Genomic DNA, 16,794 nt, shown 5'->3' with positions numbered 1-16,794 from the left:
AGCTAGGTTAGAGAACATTAAAATGTGCATGTCTGGCTGGCCATCGCAAGACGGCTGGCAAAAGGGAAATGCGCATTTTAAAGCGCACAGCTCCCTGCTACTGCCACTCAGCAGCACTGGCCCGCTCTTTCCCGACACTTAGTTCGGGGCAGTTTGCTGAAACATAAAATGGTAATAAATACAATTTATTTCCATTTTATTTTTTAGCTCTGGCCTGGGGCTTTTCTTAGTGGGGCAACGCTCCTCCGCTCAAACAGAGCCCCTGTGTTCAAGGCCGCAGCCCATCAGTCTTCACTATAAGGATGCAGTCTGGGCGGAGATGATGTTTGGTGTCATTTGTATCACAGGGCCGGTCTTCCAGTGTCAGAGTGTCTGGGGTGTCTCTTGCAGCCCTGTTGCAATGGTGGTACCTGGAAGGAAGGGATGTAATATCCGGCCTGTCCCAGCTGCCGACAGTACTCCAGGATCTCGGTGCACTGGATCGCTTCAGTGGTAGCGAAGGCCTTGAAGGTCTTACTGGGAAAAGAATGAGAAGACAGAGAGAGGATTTGAAAATGTGGAAAACAAGAGAAGCGTCTCTTTCACAAGGGCCTCGGGATGCATTCAAAGGGGCAGATTTACAAGCCCCTTGCGCCCCTTTTACGCCGCTGTTGCATCACTTTTGTGACATAGCAGTGGCGCAAAAGAAGCGCCATGGTGCGGGGTACTTACAACGTGACGCATCTGGGAGATGCGTCACTTTGTAAAGCCTGCGCCAGAAGGAGGGGTTCCTGCACAGGGAGGGGCGTTCTGGCGCAGGAACGCCTCCTAAAAGTGGCTCCGTGAAATCTACAAGATTTCATTCAGTCACTTTGGGGCCCATGCTGCGTCAAAACCCTGTGCCTGCTTGAAGCAGGCGTAAGGATTGACGCAGCATTAACAAGATAGGGCAACTCCAGCAATGCGCCGCTTTTACGGCACAGATGCGTCACGCATCTGTGCCGTTTTTGCCTATTGGTGCGCCGCATTTACAATGCGGCGCATCAATGATGGCAGAGACATTAGGCGCACAATAAGTGGTGCATCCCTGCTGATATGCAGGGATGCGCAACTTATTGTAAATCTGCCCCACTGTGTCTCCAAGGGGAACATACACAGCTTGCTGGTGTTGAGCGGGCCACAACTCTCACAAACACTCGATGCCACCCAGGTTCATCCAACGCCCACCAGGACTAAATTAAAGGTGGCCTGTTGTATCGCCTGCCTGCACTACACTGAACGTTATTCCTAAAATTTATATTCTTCACCCTTCGTGGTTATCTTTCCTGTTCTCATCATGAGGTCTGCATCTCGAATCCTCTCGGCCAGGCTCAAGCCTTGAAGGTCCATACACTAGAGCTGCCTGATGGCTCTAGAGGATGCTGGGAAATGATGTGAAGTCATCTCATTAAACATGCTCACACACTGTGTGCATCACGAGCACAGATAGCCAGTGCTTTACCTGTGGAACCACCGTCAAGAGAAAAGTCTAACTGTTGAGGCTGCAACACTTCTGACATCTCAAACTTGACTGGAGACTCCCTCCTGCCATGTGAAGGACCAAAGCAACATGGCCCCGGCAATGGAAGAGTTAATGGAAGGGGGGGGGGGGCACAAAGGTGTTCGGTATTTGTTTCTGGATTCACCCTGTGAGCCTGGTCATTGGGCTGGGTTGCCCGCGACCAATCAAACAAAAATATATTGCACATATTTAAAATGTAAATGCAGGTAATTTATTTGCAGGAGAGGGCTCAGTCCTCATACTGATTACCTCAATTTTGCAAAGGCAATGCTTGCCGTTAACCGTAAATGACAACGCAAATGTATGATATAAATCTAGCCGTAGTGTCTTAAGTATAAGCAGGAATTCCTATCACCCGTCACATTCCGCTCACCTTCCCCATCTCTATCCCAGTCCGTGTCACCATCCCTATCCCTGTCACCCTGACACCCTCCTATCCCTGTCACCTACCCCACGGCCGTACTGAGACCCCAAAGCCGCCCTGGCAATTTCTCGGACCAGCCACATAGGAAGCACTGCCTGGCCCCATCTCTGTCTTCTCTGAAAAATAGAAGTCTTGCGCTGTGTGCTCGTCCGTCCATGTTCTCTTGCAAACTAAACTCCTGTATGTTGATTGTTTTCATTGTCGGTGTTCCCCTTTACCGCGTTGCCACGTGTGCCCCCTCAAGCTTGCCTTCAGACTCGATGCTGCTCCGTCCGTGCCTTTTAAATCCGACCCAGTGGGTTCTTCCTGCGTCTTGGCGGCAAAAAGTCTTCCTGGCACACAGATCGCTTCTAACTACTCCTGTCCACACAAGATGGCTCCCAGTAAGTTGAGTCTTGCCCTATACGTCTTACAGATCCCTTATGATGTCATAATAATGTTTCTGAGGACGTCATGTAGAGTTACCGCGTATAACAATCACAAACTTATTTATAACTTGACATAGATTTTCTCTGCACTGGGAGGGCATTTAAACGTACTATCGGAGTATAGTCTTCTTCTAGAAGAAATATGTTCTCCAATTTCCCGGTGCCTCCTATACTTTCATTGTGTAATGAGAAGTTTCGTCTTGGATTAAACTAGCCCGACATTCTACACAGTATTGAAGAGTTTGTGGTTCTATATAGCGTAGAAGAAGAGGATTCCTTGGTTTGTGGAGCAGAGGCGACATCTACTGGGTATGAAGTATAATACCATAATGTTTCGTTGCACAGTTTTTGCCTTAAAATATTTGCACTTCCGACGAGAGCTTTATAGACTGTGAGTACTGATGGAGCAAGGATTCGCACGTACAGTGACTTGCTTGGACTCAGCCCTCTCGAAATAACTATTAATGTAATAATAAACATGTTGTGTGTACTAATAATTGCACCACACAACATTTATAGTATCTAAGGGAAGCTCACCAATGTGCTTTAACTAGCTATAATCCGCTTGCATTAAAATGGCTGCTGTTACGCAGGATTTCCTACTGCGCATGCGTCTGTCATACTCATGTGACATGACGTACTACCTTGCTTGGAGGGAAACTTTTGCTTCTGCGCGCTAGAACTAAGATGGCCGCTATGTGTTACAGCATGCATGAAGCTTGCACCGCTGCTTTTGCTAAATAGTTTGTTTTGCCTAAACACTAAACGCAATAGTTAAAATAAAATAATGGGAATAGAGTAGAGATAAGTGGTATACAGAACATTCATTTATTCTTTGTTCTAAAACTGTTTCTTTTCTACTTAGCTACTAGCTCGTGTTTGGGCCTGAGATGTATCTGTAACTCCATTTTGAAACCAACACCGCACATGCCCACTAGAATCCAGAAACACTCAAGTCATGGCATTGAATGAATGCCAAGGACAGTCTTAACTGGGATGTGCCTGGGAATCTCACCTTCTGACCTCTCAGAGAGGAAGCCAATATTGTGAACATTGCATTTCTATAAGAACATTCAATTATTGGGTAGAATAAAATCGCATGGGGAAAAATAAATTGATGGGCGGGAACGCTAATTTCAATATTCAGAAGAAAAGTTTCATTTTGGTATGGTGTGATAACCTCTCCTCATCCTTTTGTCCAAATCAAAATTGGGGATCCTTACACTTGCAACATTGGGGAGTGGTAAACTGCCCTGGAAAATAGTATAACTAGAGTAGGCTTAGTTTGTTAATTGGTCCGACTTGTCCGAATAGCTGACCTGTCACTGACCCAACGCACTCAATAGGCGATCGAGAGCAGTGGTGCTGGTGGAGCACTCTGCCAGAAGAATTGATAACCCAATCGGGGTTACTGGGAAGGGAGATTCGAAGACTCAATTGGGGTTTGGCTGTTGGCTGCAGAGAAGGTGCAACGCAGGCGTAGCATGTTAGCTGTGGGTGCCGGTCTTAGCCTGAGGTGGTCCGTATTTGTCCTGATTCTGGTTTGCACCTATTCTTTTCTGCTGGCACCTCACTTTGGGGTTCTGTCCTTTGACCCAGCCCGTTGCCAGGGTTGGTGTTCACACCATTCTAGGTAAATATAATTAACGTGGGTTCGTCATTGTACTATTTTTCCCTTTTCTACACTCCCTATGTTTCAATGCTTAATGAAAGTTTCTCATATCATCTTACCTTAATCATATTCTTGTTGATTGATCAAGTTTCAATTAATGTAGTATGGACACTGACATTTAATAATTTACACTATATAAAGAGTTAAAACCTTTCCCGAGGCTGTGGTTATTATATGAGTGCAAAATATATATTTCTACCTATTATTCTAACTCCTTGATCCTTTAAGATTTCAGGTACCAGGAGACTAGGATTGGTAAATCAAATGGTATAGGTACTGAATGGTTAAACAACATTTGATATGAGTCTAGGTTTACCGGTTCATTTTGCATATATAGTTTTTTATGGGCCCAGGTGTGTATGGTAAAACAGGCAGGTGAACCTGCGCTCTGTCAGTTTCTATTGGTAGCAGCATGATGGTTAGGGTTTAGTTAAGATAGGTAGTTAGATGTAGTTAGTTGGTTTATTGAAATATATTTTGCGTATTTGAAAATATATTGATTATTGATTGTATTGATTTTATGTATTAACCCTGTTTTATGTTTTGTCTGGAATCCCTGGGGGCAGAATAGCAGGTGGTAAATGGAAGCCACTCTATAGTTGAGGTCACTTGTTTGAGGAAGTGAGTGCATGGTTAGGTACAACCGGAAGCACTGTTTAGGGACTTTCTGAATAAATGTGTGAATAATTGATAGCAAAGAGTTTGCTGGCAAAACTGGTGCGATATCACCTAGAAAGGGTCACACTGAAGAAGTAGCAGGTTCTTCTGAGCTTGTTTGACAGCAAAAGGAGTTCGCTAGTAAAACCTTGGCCGTATATCACCTAGAAAGGGTAAGTCCGAGGGAGTAACAGGTTCTCCAATGCTTGTATGAAGGGTAGGCGGAAGAGATCTACTCGTAGTGGTTGAAGAGTAAACGGAAGGGATTTACTCGTGGTGGGTGAAAATGATATTTCCTTTGAGTTAGTCACTCAGGGACAGTGGCAAATGTTTCTATGTTTGTAAATTAATGAAATTCTACATTGAAAAGTGAAAAGAAATAAGTTTTGCATTACCTCGCAAAGGAGGGAGTCATTTGCGGAGCTGCGCTGACGTCACCTAGAGCAGCGCTGGTATTGGTTGAGACAGCGGGTGTGTAGCTGAGGTAATAATTGTAAAGGAGGAGTGAGCACAGGAGCGTGAGAACTCGTCTCACAAGAAAAGCCGCGAAACTATTGGTTACATTTATTTGAATTCAAAGTTTTAATTGGTCATTGAAAATTAAGAAACGCGTAGGTATTGGAAGACATTTTGTAAATAATTGAGTGTCATCACAAAGGTTTAAAATGTAAGTTATATGTGGAATTTAGATCCAGGATTCATTGGAAACCGACCTGATAGAAAATACCTAGGTTTTGCTAAAGAGCAGATGATAAGAGGAAGACCCTATATCATGTACGGAGGTGAAAGAAAAATGTTATTTTTCAAAAGAGTTAAGAATTTATTTAAAAAGGATAAACCGATTAAAACTAGAGAAGGAATTACTATCCCATCAAATATGCCTATATCATACATGATGGTTGAAAGCGGTTACCACACCTGTGTGTGGTTAGAGAATTGGGTAGAATACGCCAAAGATGACGGAATTTCAGCATTTCCAGAACATGGTATCTTTAATTACAGAATTGTGTATAATTTAAGAAATCGCATGAATGAATTAGATCCCAGACCAAGATTAACACAGTATGAGGCACTAGAAGAATGGGAAATTGAAGCATTTGAGCGAGACAGACCCAGAAGTGACAGAGGTATGAGTAAGTTTTACCCTAAATTTCCACGTGAGACTAGAGATAAGCAAATGAAACAATGGAGACAGTCCATGATAGTGGATGGGTTTTATCCTGTATTTACTCAAGAAAACCCGCCAGGAAGTAAAAGCACAGAGAAAACAAGAAATCTAATGATTAGAAATAATCCAGAAGATGATTATTTGGAGGATTATTTGGAGGATTTTTTAATGAAAAATCCGCCACCATATAACGAGGAACCAAGCACAATTAATCCAAGTGTCCCATTATTGAAACCACCTTTGAAATCACTGATTGTCTCCGCCTAGATAAAAGCACATCGATCCCATGGATTGATTATGTTGTGACAACTGCCAGGGATTTTTTTAATCTCAATCTCCTGGATGATCAAGAGAGTTTCTCCGATATTTCAAAGAAAGAACTCAAGTGCTCCTATCTATATAAGAAAGCCCAAGTGCGTAGAGACTCTACAATGTTGTTAACTATCCTTCAGTATTACTACTCCAATAGGGACTCATCTGGCTTTTCCAAATACCTAAAGGTTGTCACCAGACCATCCCATCGTTTTGTCCTTATTAGATTAAGACTTGGAATTGTCCACCATTTGGTGGCGTTCCCAGCTATGAAAAATTATCCCTCTATACCATGCCCATGCGACGGGGTCACCAAACAGAGTACTGTGCATTTCTTATTCTTGTGTGACCTTTATAAACATCTTCGTGTTGTTTATTTAAAACCCCTATTTATAAAACGGACAGTTACTACGGTAAACTCGGCAATGAGGTTGCTATTCTCCTTAGATGACCCTGACATTTGTTTTCATACAGCCATGTTCATCTTGAAATCTGTGGCCGCAAGGAAAAGTATGATTTTTTAATAACTCTGTGTTATTGTATTTTCAAGCTGCACCAAATCTGTAAATTTATTAGCTTTTAGTGACTTATTCTGTGAATGTACATGTATAGTATGCTTTTATGATTGTTTTTTTTAATAATCGAATAAAGCTTTTGAAACTAAACAAAACCACCTTTGATTCCACAAGTATTACATGAGACCCCATTAGAAAAGGTACTCCAGGACAGAGAGAGAGAAGCATTAAATAAACAGCGAAGTATGTATAGGCATTTATATAGCGCACTACTTACCCGTAGGGTCCCAATGCGCTTCGACCGCTGCGAAACCCTTCCTGGCTTCCCTGAGAGATGGTCCCTTAATGGGTATCTCCAGGGTGAGACCAGGCATCCCCGGCGGTCTGGTGGGGCCGTTAGTGAAGATGAGGCAAGCTAATGCCCAGAGTTGCCGAGTGTGATCGCTCATCAGAGTGGGCACCGAAGCGAGAGAATTATCGAGTCCGCTGACCCTGGTCCAGAAACCTGCCGCGCCAGGAATCGAACCCTGGTCCCGGGCCGTCCTCTGCTCTCGGGTCTGCCGCCTCTAACCAGTGAGCCACACTACTTCTACTTTAATTCCAAAAATTTCCCAATTAAATACGAGTCCTGAAGACCTAACAATTCCGGTAACTATTGGTCCTGTTGTTCCTTTGTATGGAGATAAGCAGTCTAGTCCTAAACCTCCTGTTTTAACAACACCTATTGTGCAGTCAAGAAAAGAGACATTAATTGTGGATGATCAAGCAAGTGAATGTGAGTCGGTAATTTGCCTTATGGATTTACCTATAAGAGAACCTGAAAGGCGCTCAGTTAGAAAAAGTACTCATGGAAGCTCTAGAGAAGTGCGAATGGAAACACCAACAGGTACAGTAAATGCAACAGCCGTTACCCCAGATGAAATAGAGAGATGGCCCGAGAGATAGATAAGTCAAAATCGCAACCAAAAGCATTGGATATATTCAAATTAAGGGTCGAACTAGAAGAAATGAAGGCAGGAAATGTGGGTTTAGAAAGATTGAACACATTCAGCGAAGATGAATTGTTGTTTATATGTAGAAGTATCACACAGAACACAAGAGTATTTAATGAGAAATTAATGAATATGGCACTTGAAATGGGAATTGATATTGGTAAATCAAAAGTATTACAGACACCTTACCGAGCTGAATTCACTGATAAAGATTTGGAAAATATGAATGTGTCAGGAAGAAAAGTGCAGATTAAGGAGTTATTATCAATATTCCAGAAATGGGGTGATCTAGAAAGATGGAAGCCAGATGGGCAAAGAAAAAGGAGGAGGTCCAGGCGAAAAGCACAGCATCAGAGTATTTGTTGAAAGAAACAGAAAAAGTGGAAATATTGTGTCCAATGAGAGAAGTGCCAGGTGGAGGTTATGTACATGTCCCATGGTCCCGACAGGATATTTTGTCATTTACAAATGATTTTCCGAAATTACGAGAGAAACCTGTAGAATGGTACAGACAAGTCAAAAGATTTGTAAAGGTTTCAAAAGTACTGTTAAAAGATCTAGATGGGCTATTTGATATTGTTGTTCCTGTCGATTTATGGACAGAATGCAAAATCGCAGCAAACTGGCCAAGTGATGATTATCCTAGAGACCCAAAGACAGGAGCTCCATCAGATGAGGTTATGAGAAAATATAATCAGGTAATATTGTACTTGAAAGAGAAAGTACCTCCAAAAGAGACTGACTGGACTAGAATAGATAGAACTACACAGAATAAACCTGAATCTGTACATGCATATTATGAACGCCTCTTACAAGTCTTTAAACAAAATAGTGGTCTAGGGAACATTGATACCAAAGATATGACATATTTCATCTATGGGTTTGTGTCTGTATTAAGACCAGAAATTTCACAATGGATTAAAGATCATAAGATCTGTTGGCAGGCCAAACCTATTGATGAAATACTCAAATGTGCAAAATATTGTGAAGATGACTTGGACAACAAGCGTAAGAATTTTGGAAGAAAAAGTCATGTGGGCACAAGTAAAACTAGCAGAGCAACAGGAACTTCAATTGAATCAGTTGAAAATTAATCAAGCCCAAGGAGATGGAAATAGAGGAAAGCCAAAGGGAAATTGTAACAGAGATTAGGCTGAAAAGAAATTCCCATGTCACGGGTGCGGAAAGTTGGGGCATTGGAAAAACGAGTGTAAAGCCATATTGAATAATAACAACACGCAAACTAACCCTTTGAATTCACAGACGCAGAATGAAGTGTCAAAGAAACAGTTGCCGCAGGTAATACAGAGCCAATTACCCCTTGCATCTATGCCAGATCCTGGGAGCAAAGCAAGCTATAGTGTGGCTACCACAAATTGGGAGAGAAGTAGTAGGAGAGATTCAGTGACTCCACAATTTCTTTTGAGTGACACATTTTTTGTAGAAGACACCTACTGACAGTGCCTGAGAGGGGAGGACGAGGAGTGCGTACTTGGTGCATCCTTGACGGTAGATCAGTCAGGTCCATATATAGAGGGAAAAGTTGAGGGATATGATGTTATCTTTTTGTTGGACACTGGCGCTACCCGTTCTACTGTAAGAACAGGAGATGTTCCAAACCTACCCCTCTCGGGAGAAGCGATCCAAGTAGTGGGCGTTTCTAATAAACAAATTAGTACCCCAGTTACAGAACCAATGGAAGTTAGAATAGGACATTTTAAAGAAATGCACATATTTGTTGTGTGCAATTCCAGTCCAGTAAACCTGTTAGGCAGAGACTTGTTGTGCAAAATGAATAGCACTATCTTCTGCACTCCAAGTGGTGTTGAAATTCAGACCCCCGATGAAGATGGAATTTCTAAATTAATGTTGGCAAAATAGGAAACTGAAAATAAAACATTGACCATAGAACATTTGCCAAAAGAATTACAAGATACTGTGAATCCTGAAGTATGGGATTTTACAGGAAAAGATGTGGGATTATTGGCAAATGTCGGTCCAATAAAAGTTACAGTAAAAGAAGGTGCAGTTTACCCAAATACTCAACAGTATAAAATGAGCCCAGAAATAAAAGCAGGAGTTGCAGCAGAAATAAAACGTTTGGTTGAAACAGGCATTTTGCAAGAAATAATGAGCAGTCCATGTAATTCGCCCATAATTGGCATAAAGAAACCGAGTGGGAAATATAGGTTCGTACAAGACCTTCGAAAAATTAATAAAATTGTTGTCCCATGTTGTCCTGTAGTGCCAAACCCTGCTGTGATTTTATACCAGATAACATGGGCAGCGGGTTGGTTCACTGTAATTGATTTGTGCCACGCATTTTTCTCCATACCATTACATCCAGATAGCAGGTATCTTTTCTCATTTGAATTCGACAGCCATGTCTACGTCTGGAACCATGTCCCTCAGGAGTACACAGAAAGTCCATCAATTTTTAATCAGATTTTGAAAAAGTGCCTGGATCTTTGGTGCTGCCTGGAAAATCTGTCCTAGTGCAATACATAGACTTTGGTGGTGTCTAAAACCCGAAATGACTGTGTAGTGAATACCATAACTTTGCTGAATTATCTGGGTGAAGGAGGACATAAGGTGTCGCCTGAAAAATTACAGTTTTGCACCACATCAGTGAAATATCTGGGGCACCAGATAGAAAGGGGTGTCAGAAGGGTTACCACGGAAAGGATCAAAATAATCAAAAACATGAATCTACCTCAAACCCAGAAAGAAATCAGAATGTTTCTTGGAGTTGTAGGTTACTGCAGGCAGTGGGTTGTGGGATTTGCAGTCCTGGCAAAACCATTGATACAAATGACAAAGAAAAGAGCAAAAGACCCAGTAGAATGGGATGATGAAAGCATGTCATCTATCTTAAAATTACGCGATTGTCTGTGTACAGCTCCAGCATTAGGAATGCCTGATTATTCAAAAGATTTTGCATTGTTTTGTGATACACGAGACAATTGCACACTCTCAGACTTGACCCAGACCCATGGTTTGATAAGACGTCCTGTGGCATATGTTTCTTCCAGACTGGATCCAGTAGCATCTGCATTGCCAGGATGTCTGAAAGCAGTAGCTGCAACATGCATGAGTCTTGAGCAAAGTTAGTCCATTATTATGGGCCATGCAGTGACTGTATACGTCCCACATGCAGTTGTGATTTTGTTGACAAGAACGAAAACCCAATATCTGACTCCTAGTCGGCTGACTAAATATGAAAGAATTCTTTCAGGGGCACCAGATGTGACTATTGCTAGGTGTAACATTTTGAATCCAGCTACCCTGCTGCCTGAATCACATTTTGCAGAATTCAAAAATGAAGTCAACATAATTGTATCGACCTGACAGAATACTATACCCGTCCTCGTCCAGACATAAGAGAAGAACCATTAATAGATTCAGAACATGAGTTATTTGTAGATGGCTCATGCATGCGACATGAGGAAGGAGGTTTGAGTGCTGCATATGCTGTATGTACATTATGGGGCCCAGTTGAAGCATCCTATTTACCTGGAGTCAAGTCTGCACAAGTAGCTGAATTAATTGCATTGTCAAGGGCTTGCAAAATTGGGAAAAATTTGAAAGTAACCATTTACACAGACAGCCAATACGGCCACGAGGTTGTGCATGATTCTAGCCAACTCTTGATGCAGAGAGAGTTTCTGACTTCATCAGGTACTCCTATTAAAAGTGGAAATTATGTGAATGATTTGCTATAGGCAATCCAATTACCAGAAACAGTGGCTATGGTCAAGTGTGCTGCTCACTAGTCTGGAAATTACAAAGTGACAGCAGGTAATCAATATGCTGGTCAACTAGCCCAACACTGTGCCAAACATAAAATGGCAATAAATAAGAAAATCGATGCATGTGGAAACAGCTGCCAAGATATGTTGCTGCAAGGTGTGAAAACCTGGGAAGAAGTGAGAGATTTGCAGAATGAGGCAGAAACTGAGGAAAGGGAAGAATGGAGAAAGATAGGTTGTCAAGAAGGGCTGAAGATGGTGTTATTGTTTACCTTAATGGCAGACCTGTGTTACCAGACTGTATGCTTGCTCCTATGGCTAGGATGTATCATGGAGATTCCCACCTAGGGTGGGATGCTATGCTGCGACTATTCAGACAATCATGGTTTAATGCAAAATTCAGGAACATAGCAGAAGCTCTTTGCCAAAGATGTTTGGTTTGTCAGCAAATGAATCCTGGTAAAAGAACTGTAGCTTGCCCTGGGAAGATTGGAAAAGTAGAAGGCCCATTCATAGGACTACAAATTGATTTTATCCAGTTACCACCCTGTCGAGGAATGAAATATGTTCTTGTCATTGTCTGCCTATTTTCAAAATGGGTAGAAGTATACCTTACAAAATGAAATGATAGCATCACTGTAGCTAGACTCCTACTCAGAGAGTTGATACCACGTTTCGGTTTTCCAGTAACGATTGAATCAGACTGAGGTACTCATTTTAATAATGAAATAATTGGTCTAATCTGTGAAGCATTCAAGATTGAGCAAAAGCTGCACTGTGCATATCGTCCAGAGTTCTGGAGTGGTTGAACAACTGAATGGCACAATAAAATCAAGATTAGGAAATATATATGCCTCTACAAAATTAGAGTGGCCTGATGCTTTACCTCTTGTTCTGATGGGACTCAGAAGTATTCCAGACAGAAAAACAGGCTTGAGTCCTCATGAAATTCTCATGGGAAGAGCAATGAGGCAGGCATGGGTGCCAGGACATAAGTTGATAAATATATCTGATGACTTAGTGCTAGAGTGACTGGGTAGTGATAAAAGAACATACTTGAGAATCTTGTCTAACACCAAGGCGGGGAAGGCCAAGTCAAGTGATATTGGTCACCACCACAGCTGTAAAATGTGAGGGAATTCTGAATTGGATCCATGGCAATCACACAAAAAGAGTGACCGAACCTGATGAAACTGAAGCCGAAGGTTTTACAGCTGAAGGGTCTCAGAAATTGATCCTGAAGTAGCTGATGAACGACCAAACACCAGTCAGGATGAATAGATTCCAGTAGTCGACATACCTACCAGGATTATAAGAACAAGGAGTCAAACCTATTAAGATAGATAGAGTGATAGTGAGTATGAGATAGGTTTAGAAGAACGTACTCAGATTACAGAAATCCAAACCAATGGTAATCCTGAAGATCACCAGATGAGGAAAGATCAATATACTCAGACATTCGAGATATCTGTTACAGCTCCAGAGTCTGAGGAGGGACAGATAGGTAGAAGGGTGGAGGCTCAGGAAGAACAAGAACAAGCGATTGAGTTACCTAAGCAGGACCAGATAGCTGTAGAAAAACGTGTTCAGGAAAAAGAAGGCGAACAAAGTCAAAATCAAATTCAGCACATTCCTGAACAAGGCCAGATTAGTGTTCAGGCAGAAGAAACAGAAACAAGTCCTGGACAAAGTCAGACAGAGAGGGATTCAGAAGATGAAGATGTACAAATTGTGCCACAACTGAACGAGAATAAAAGAACAATCGAAGAAAACCAAAGCACAGTGCCAGCTAAAAGACTGGTTTTGTCAAAAGATTGAAATTTCGCCTTAAAACAATAAATAAAGAACCAGAGCTAGTAAATGAAATATCAAGTCAGGTTGGGCCTTCCACAGAGTAACCAAGAAGGAGAAGTTCACAACTGAAAAGGCTTAATAATAAGTTCAGAGGCCCTGAATGGACTTACGTCATCCTTGAAGATGTCGAACACTTAGAAATAAGTGACGAAAGTGGTGACAAATTGATTGCTGATCAGACTGACGAAGAAGTGAGACCAACTTGAAAGAAATTACACAGGTTAAAAGACTGTGTAAAAGTTACAAAGAGGGGTTAAGTCTCCTTAGTCAGCAATGGCTGATCATACTGTTAATGGAAGACTGAAAAGAAACTGATAAAAACATGCTGTAGAATATACACATGTAGTATAGTGATAGTATAGTATGGTTAGGACTGACAGTAGCTATTCCCTATATAATGAGTAGAGACATAAAGAATAACACTAATGTACCTGAAACAATAGATACCCCTATAAAAATAGATACACAAGAAAAAGCACGTATCATTAAACAACAGAAGGTAGATTTAGAAGCATCAGATGAGGAAGGATTACATTATACTAGAATTAAGAATAGAACCCACTTAAATGTGTTTGCTACCCTATTAGTACACTATGTAAAAGCTATGGAAATAAGCGATTACTATGTATGTATGAAGTTACCAACATCGGTAGCCGAAGGCGTGACTTACCACCATTTACCCTTAACATATGGTATTTCATGTAGTATATTAGCTAGTTTCTTTTATAAGAAAGGACCCTTACAGTATTACTATTCTAACTCAGATGTGACATTTTCTAAACTTCCTATACGAAGTAACCTGAATCCTGTACATACTAAGAGTGATGTAAGACGTTATATGGGTGAATATTTTCTAACTATGGGTACAATAGATATAGATGAAGCACACAAGAATAATTTAACATGCTTATTACAAGAAAAAGAGAAAATATTTTTAAATATGGTTGAGAAAAGGCAAGCGAATTTCCAAAGAAAGGCAAAAGATAAGAACCAGAAAATCCCTAAATGGGCTGAAAATGTAGGGTTCACCTCAAATGGCAAGACTCACGCTGCTATGTTGCTGGATTTTGAAAAGAAAGGGAAACTCTGTCTCCATAGAGAAGCAACCAGTTATTATAACAATATATTAATTGGTTCCAGTGAGTGTGAACACAATTATAAGGTAATTGGGGGTTGGGGTTTCAAAGATGGAACTGAACCAGTATTTCCTGGAATTTATTGTATATGCGGAAACAAAGCATATTACAAACTGCCAGATCATTGGTATGGGAGCTGTTATTTTGGAATAGTATTCTCAAAGATATATCATGTAAACAAAATCACTGGAAACAATGAAGAAACTAATGGATTAATACATAGTAAAAGAGCTAGTTTTGCAGAAATAGCAGGTGATATATTTAGTGCATTGTTACCTACAGTGGGAGTGGTTCTGAATACGCAGAGAATTTGCAAACTGCCTACAGTGGTGGATCGCTTATCGACTGACACTGCTGGAGGATTCTTGATGATGAATACTGAATTGGTTGCGATCAGATCAATGGTTTTACAAAATCGACTTGCTCTTGATACATTATTAGCAAAAGAGGGCGGAGTCTTCAGAATGTTGAAAGCGCAACATTGTTGCACATACATACCTGACAAAAGTGTTGAAATTGAGGGGTATATAAGGAATATTACACATTTGGAAAAAGAACTCAAACCACTGGAAGTTGATAGTGCATGGAAGAGACTTATAGATGGTCTCTCCTCTATAGGTAGTTGGTTTTCTAATGTAGGAAAGAGCTTTGTAGGTAGAATACTGATGCCAATGGTGTGTATAGGCCTACTGATATCAGGAATAACAATCTGTTGTAGATGCTGTAAGCACAAGAAGACATATACAGTAAATAAGAAATGGAAAAAGAGAAATATTGATGAAATTGAGTTAGAAGAGTTGAATGGAAATTTATACAAGAAAGTGAAAAACTTTCACATGAATAATGAAAAGAAACCAAACAGAAAGTTTGAAGAGATTGAATTTGGAGAGTTGTGAAAGTTGGCATCTGTTTCATTAATTGGTGATGATATAAAATATCATCAAAGAGGGGATTGATGGAGCAAGGATTCGCAGTAAAGCGACTTGCTTGGACTCAGCCCTCTCGAAATAACTATTAATGTAATAATAAACATGTTTTGTGTACTAATAATTGCACCACACAAAATTTATAGTATCTAGGGGAAGCTCGCCAATGTGCTTTAACTAACTATAATCCGCTTGCACTAAAATGGCTGCTGTTACGCGGGATTTCCTATTGGATAAGCATCTGTCACACTCATGTGACATGACACACTACCTTGCTTGGAGGGAAACTTTTGCTTCTGCACACTAGAACTAAGATGGCCGCTTTGTGTTACAGCATGCATGAAGCTTGCACCGCTGCTTTTGCTAAAGTGTTTGTTTTGCCTAAACACTAAACGCAATAGTTAAAATAAAATAATGGGAATAGAGTAGAGATAAGTGGTATACAGAACATTCATTTATTCTTTGTTCTAAAACTGTTTCTTTTCTTCTTTGCTACTAGCTCGTGTTTGGGCCTGAGATGTATCTGTAACTCCATTTTGAAACCCACACCGCACATGCGCACCAGAATCCAGAAACACTCAAGTCATGGCATTGAATGAATGCCAAGGACAGTCTTGACTGGGATGCGCCTGGGAATCTCGCCTTCTGACCTCTTGGAGAGGAAGCCAATATTGTTAACATTGTATTTGTATAGGAACATTCAATTGTTGGGTGGAATAAAAATGCATGGGGAAAAATAAATTGATGGGCGGGAACACTAATTTCAATATTCAGAAGAAACGTTTCATTTTGGTATGTTGTGATGACCTCTCCTCATCCTTTTGTCCAATCAAACTAGAGTAGGCTTAGTTAGTTAATTGGTCTGACTTGTCCGAATAGCTGACCTGTCACTGACCCAACGCACTCAATAGGCGATCAAGAGCAGTGGTGCTGGCGGAGCACTCTGTTAGAAGAATCGATAACCCAATCGGGGTTACTGGGAAGGGAGATTCGAAGACCCAATTGGGGTTTGGCTGTTGGCTGCAGAGAAGGTGCAAAGCAGGCGTAGGACGTTAGCTGTGGGTGCTGGTCTTAGCCTGAGGTGGTCCTGTCCTGATCCAATTTGTCCTGATTCTGGTTTGCACCTATTCTTTCCTGCTGGCACCTGCACTTTGGGGTTCTGTCCTTTGACCCAGCCCGTGGCCAGGGTTGGTCTTCACACCATTCTAGGTAAATATAATTAACGTTGGTTCATCATTGTACTGTTTTTCCCTTTTCTACCCTCCCTATGTTTCAATGCTTAATGAAAGTTTCTCATATCATCTTACCTTAATAATATTCTTGTTGATTGATCAAGTTTCAATTAATGTAGTATGGACACTGACATTTAATAATTTACAATAGATAAAGAGTTTAAACCTTTCCTGAGTCTGTGGTTATTA

General features: G+C 41.1%; 1 protein-coding gene across 2 annotated transcripts in view; it reads right to left on the bottom strand.

The window, feature by feature from the left end:
• Positions 1-16,794, bottom strand: part of SEC16B (SEC16 homolog B, endoplasmic reticulum export factor) — a 407,021-nt gene that overhangs the window by 196,682 nt on the left and 193,545 nt on the right. For both annotated transcript variants that reach the window (XM_086956511.1, XM_086956518.1), the window contains exon 15: positions 411-516. In XM_086956511.1, the coding sequence (XP_086812637.1) occupies positions 411-516 (106 nt within the window). The remainder of the gene's footprint in view (positions 1-410; positions 517-16,794) is intronic.

Source organism: Lissotriton vulgaris, chromosome 1_1 (assembly GCF_964263255.1).
Source record: "Lissotriton vulgaris chromosome 1_1, aLisVul1.2, whole genome shotgun sequence".
In the NCBI taxonomy this organism is placed as follows: domain Eukaryota; kingdom Metazoa; phylum Chordata; class Amphibia; order Caudata; family Salamandridae; genus Lissotriton; species Lissotriton vulgaris.
The sequence above is the reverse complement of the archived record's forward strand: the minus strand, read 5'-3'. Positions and strand labels throughout refer to the sequence as shown.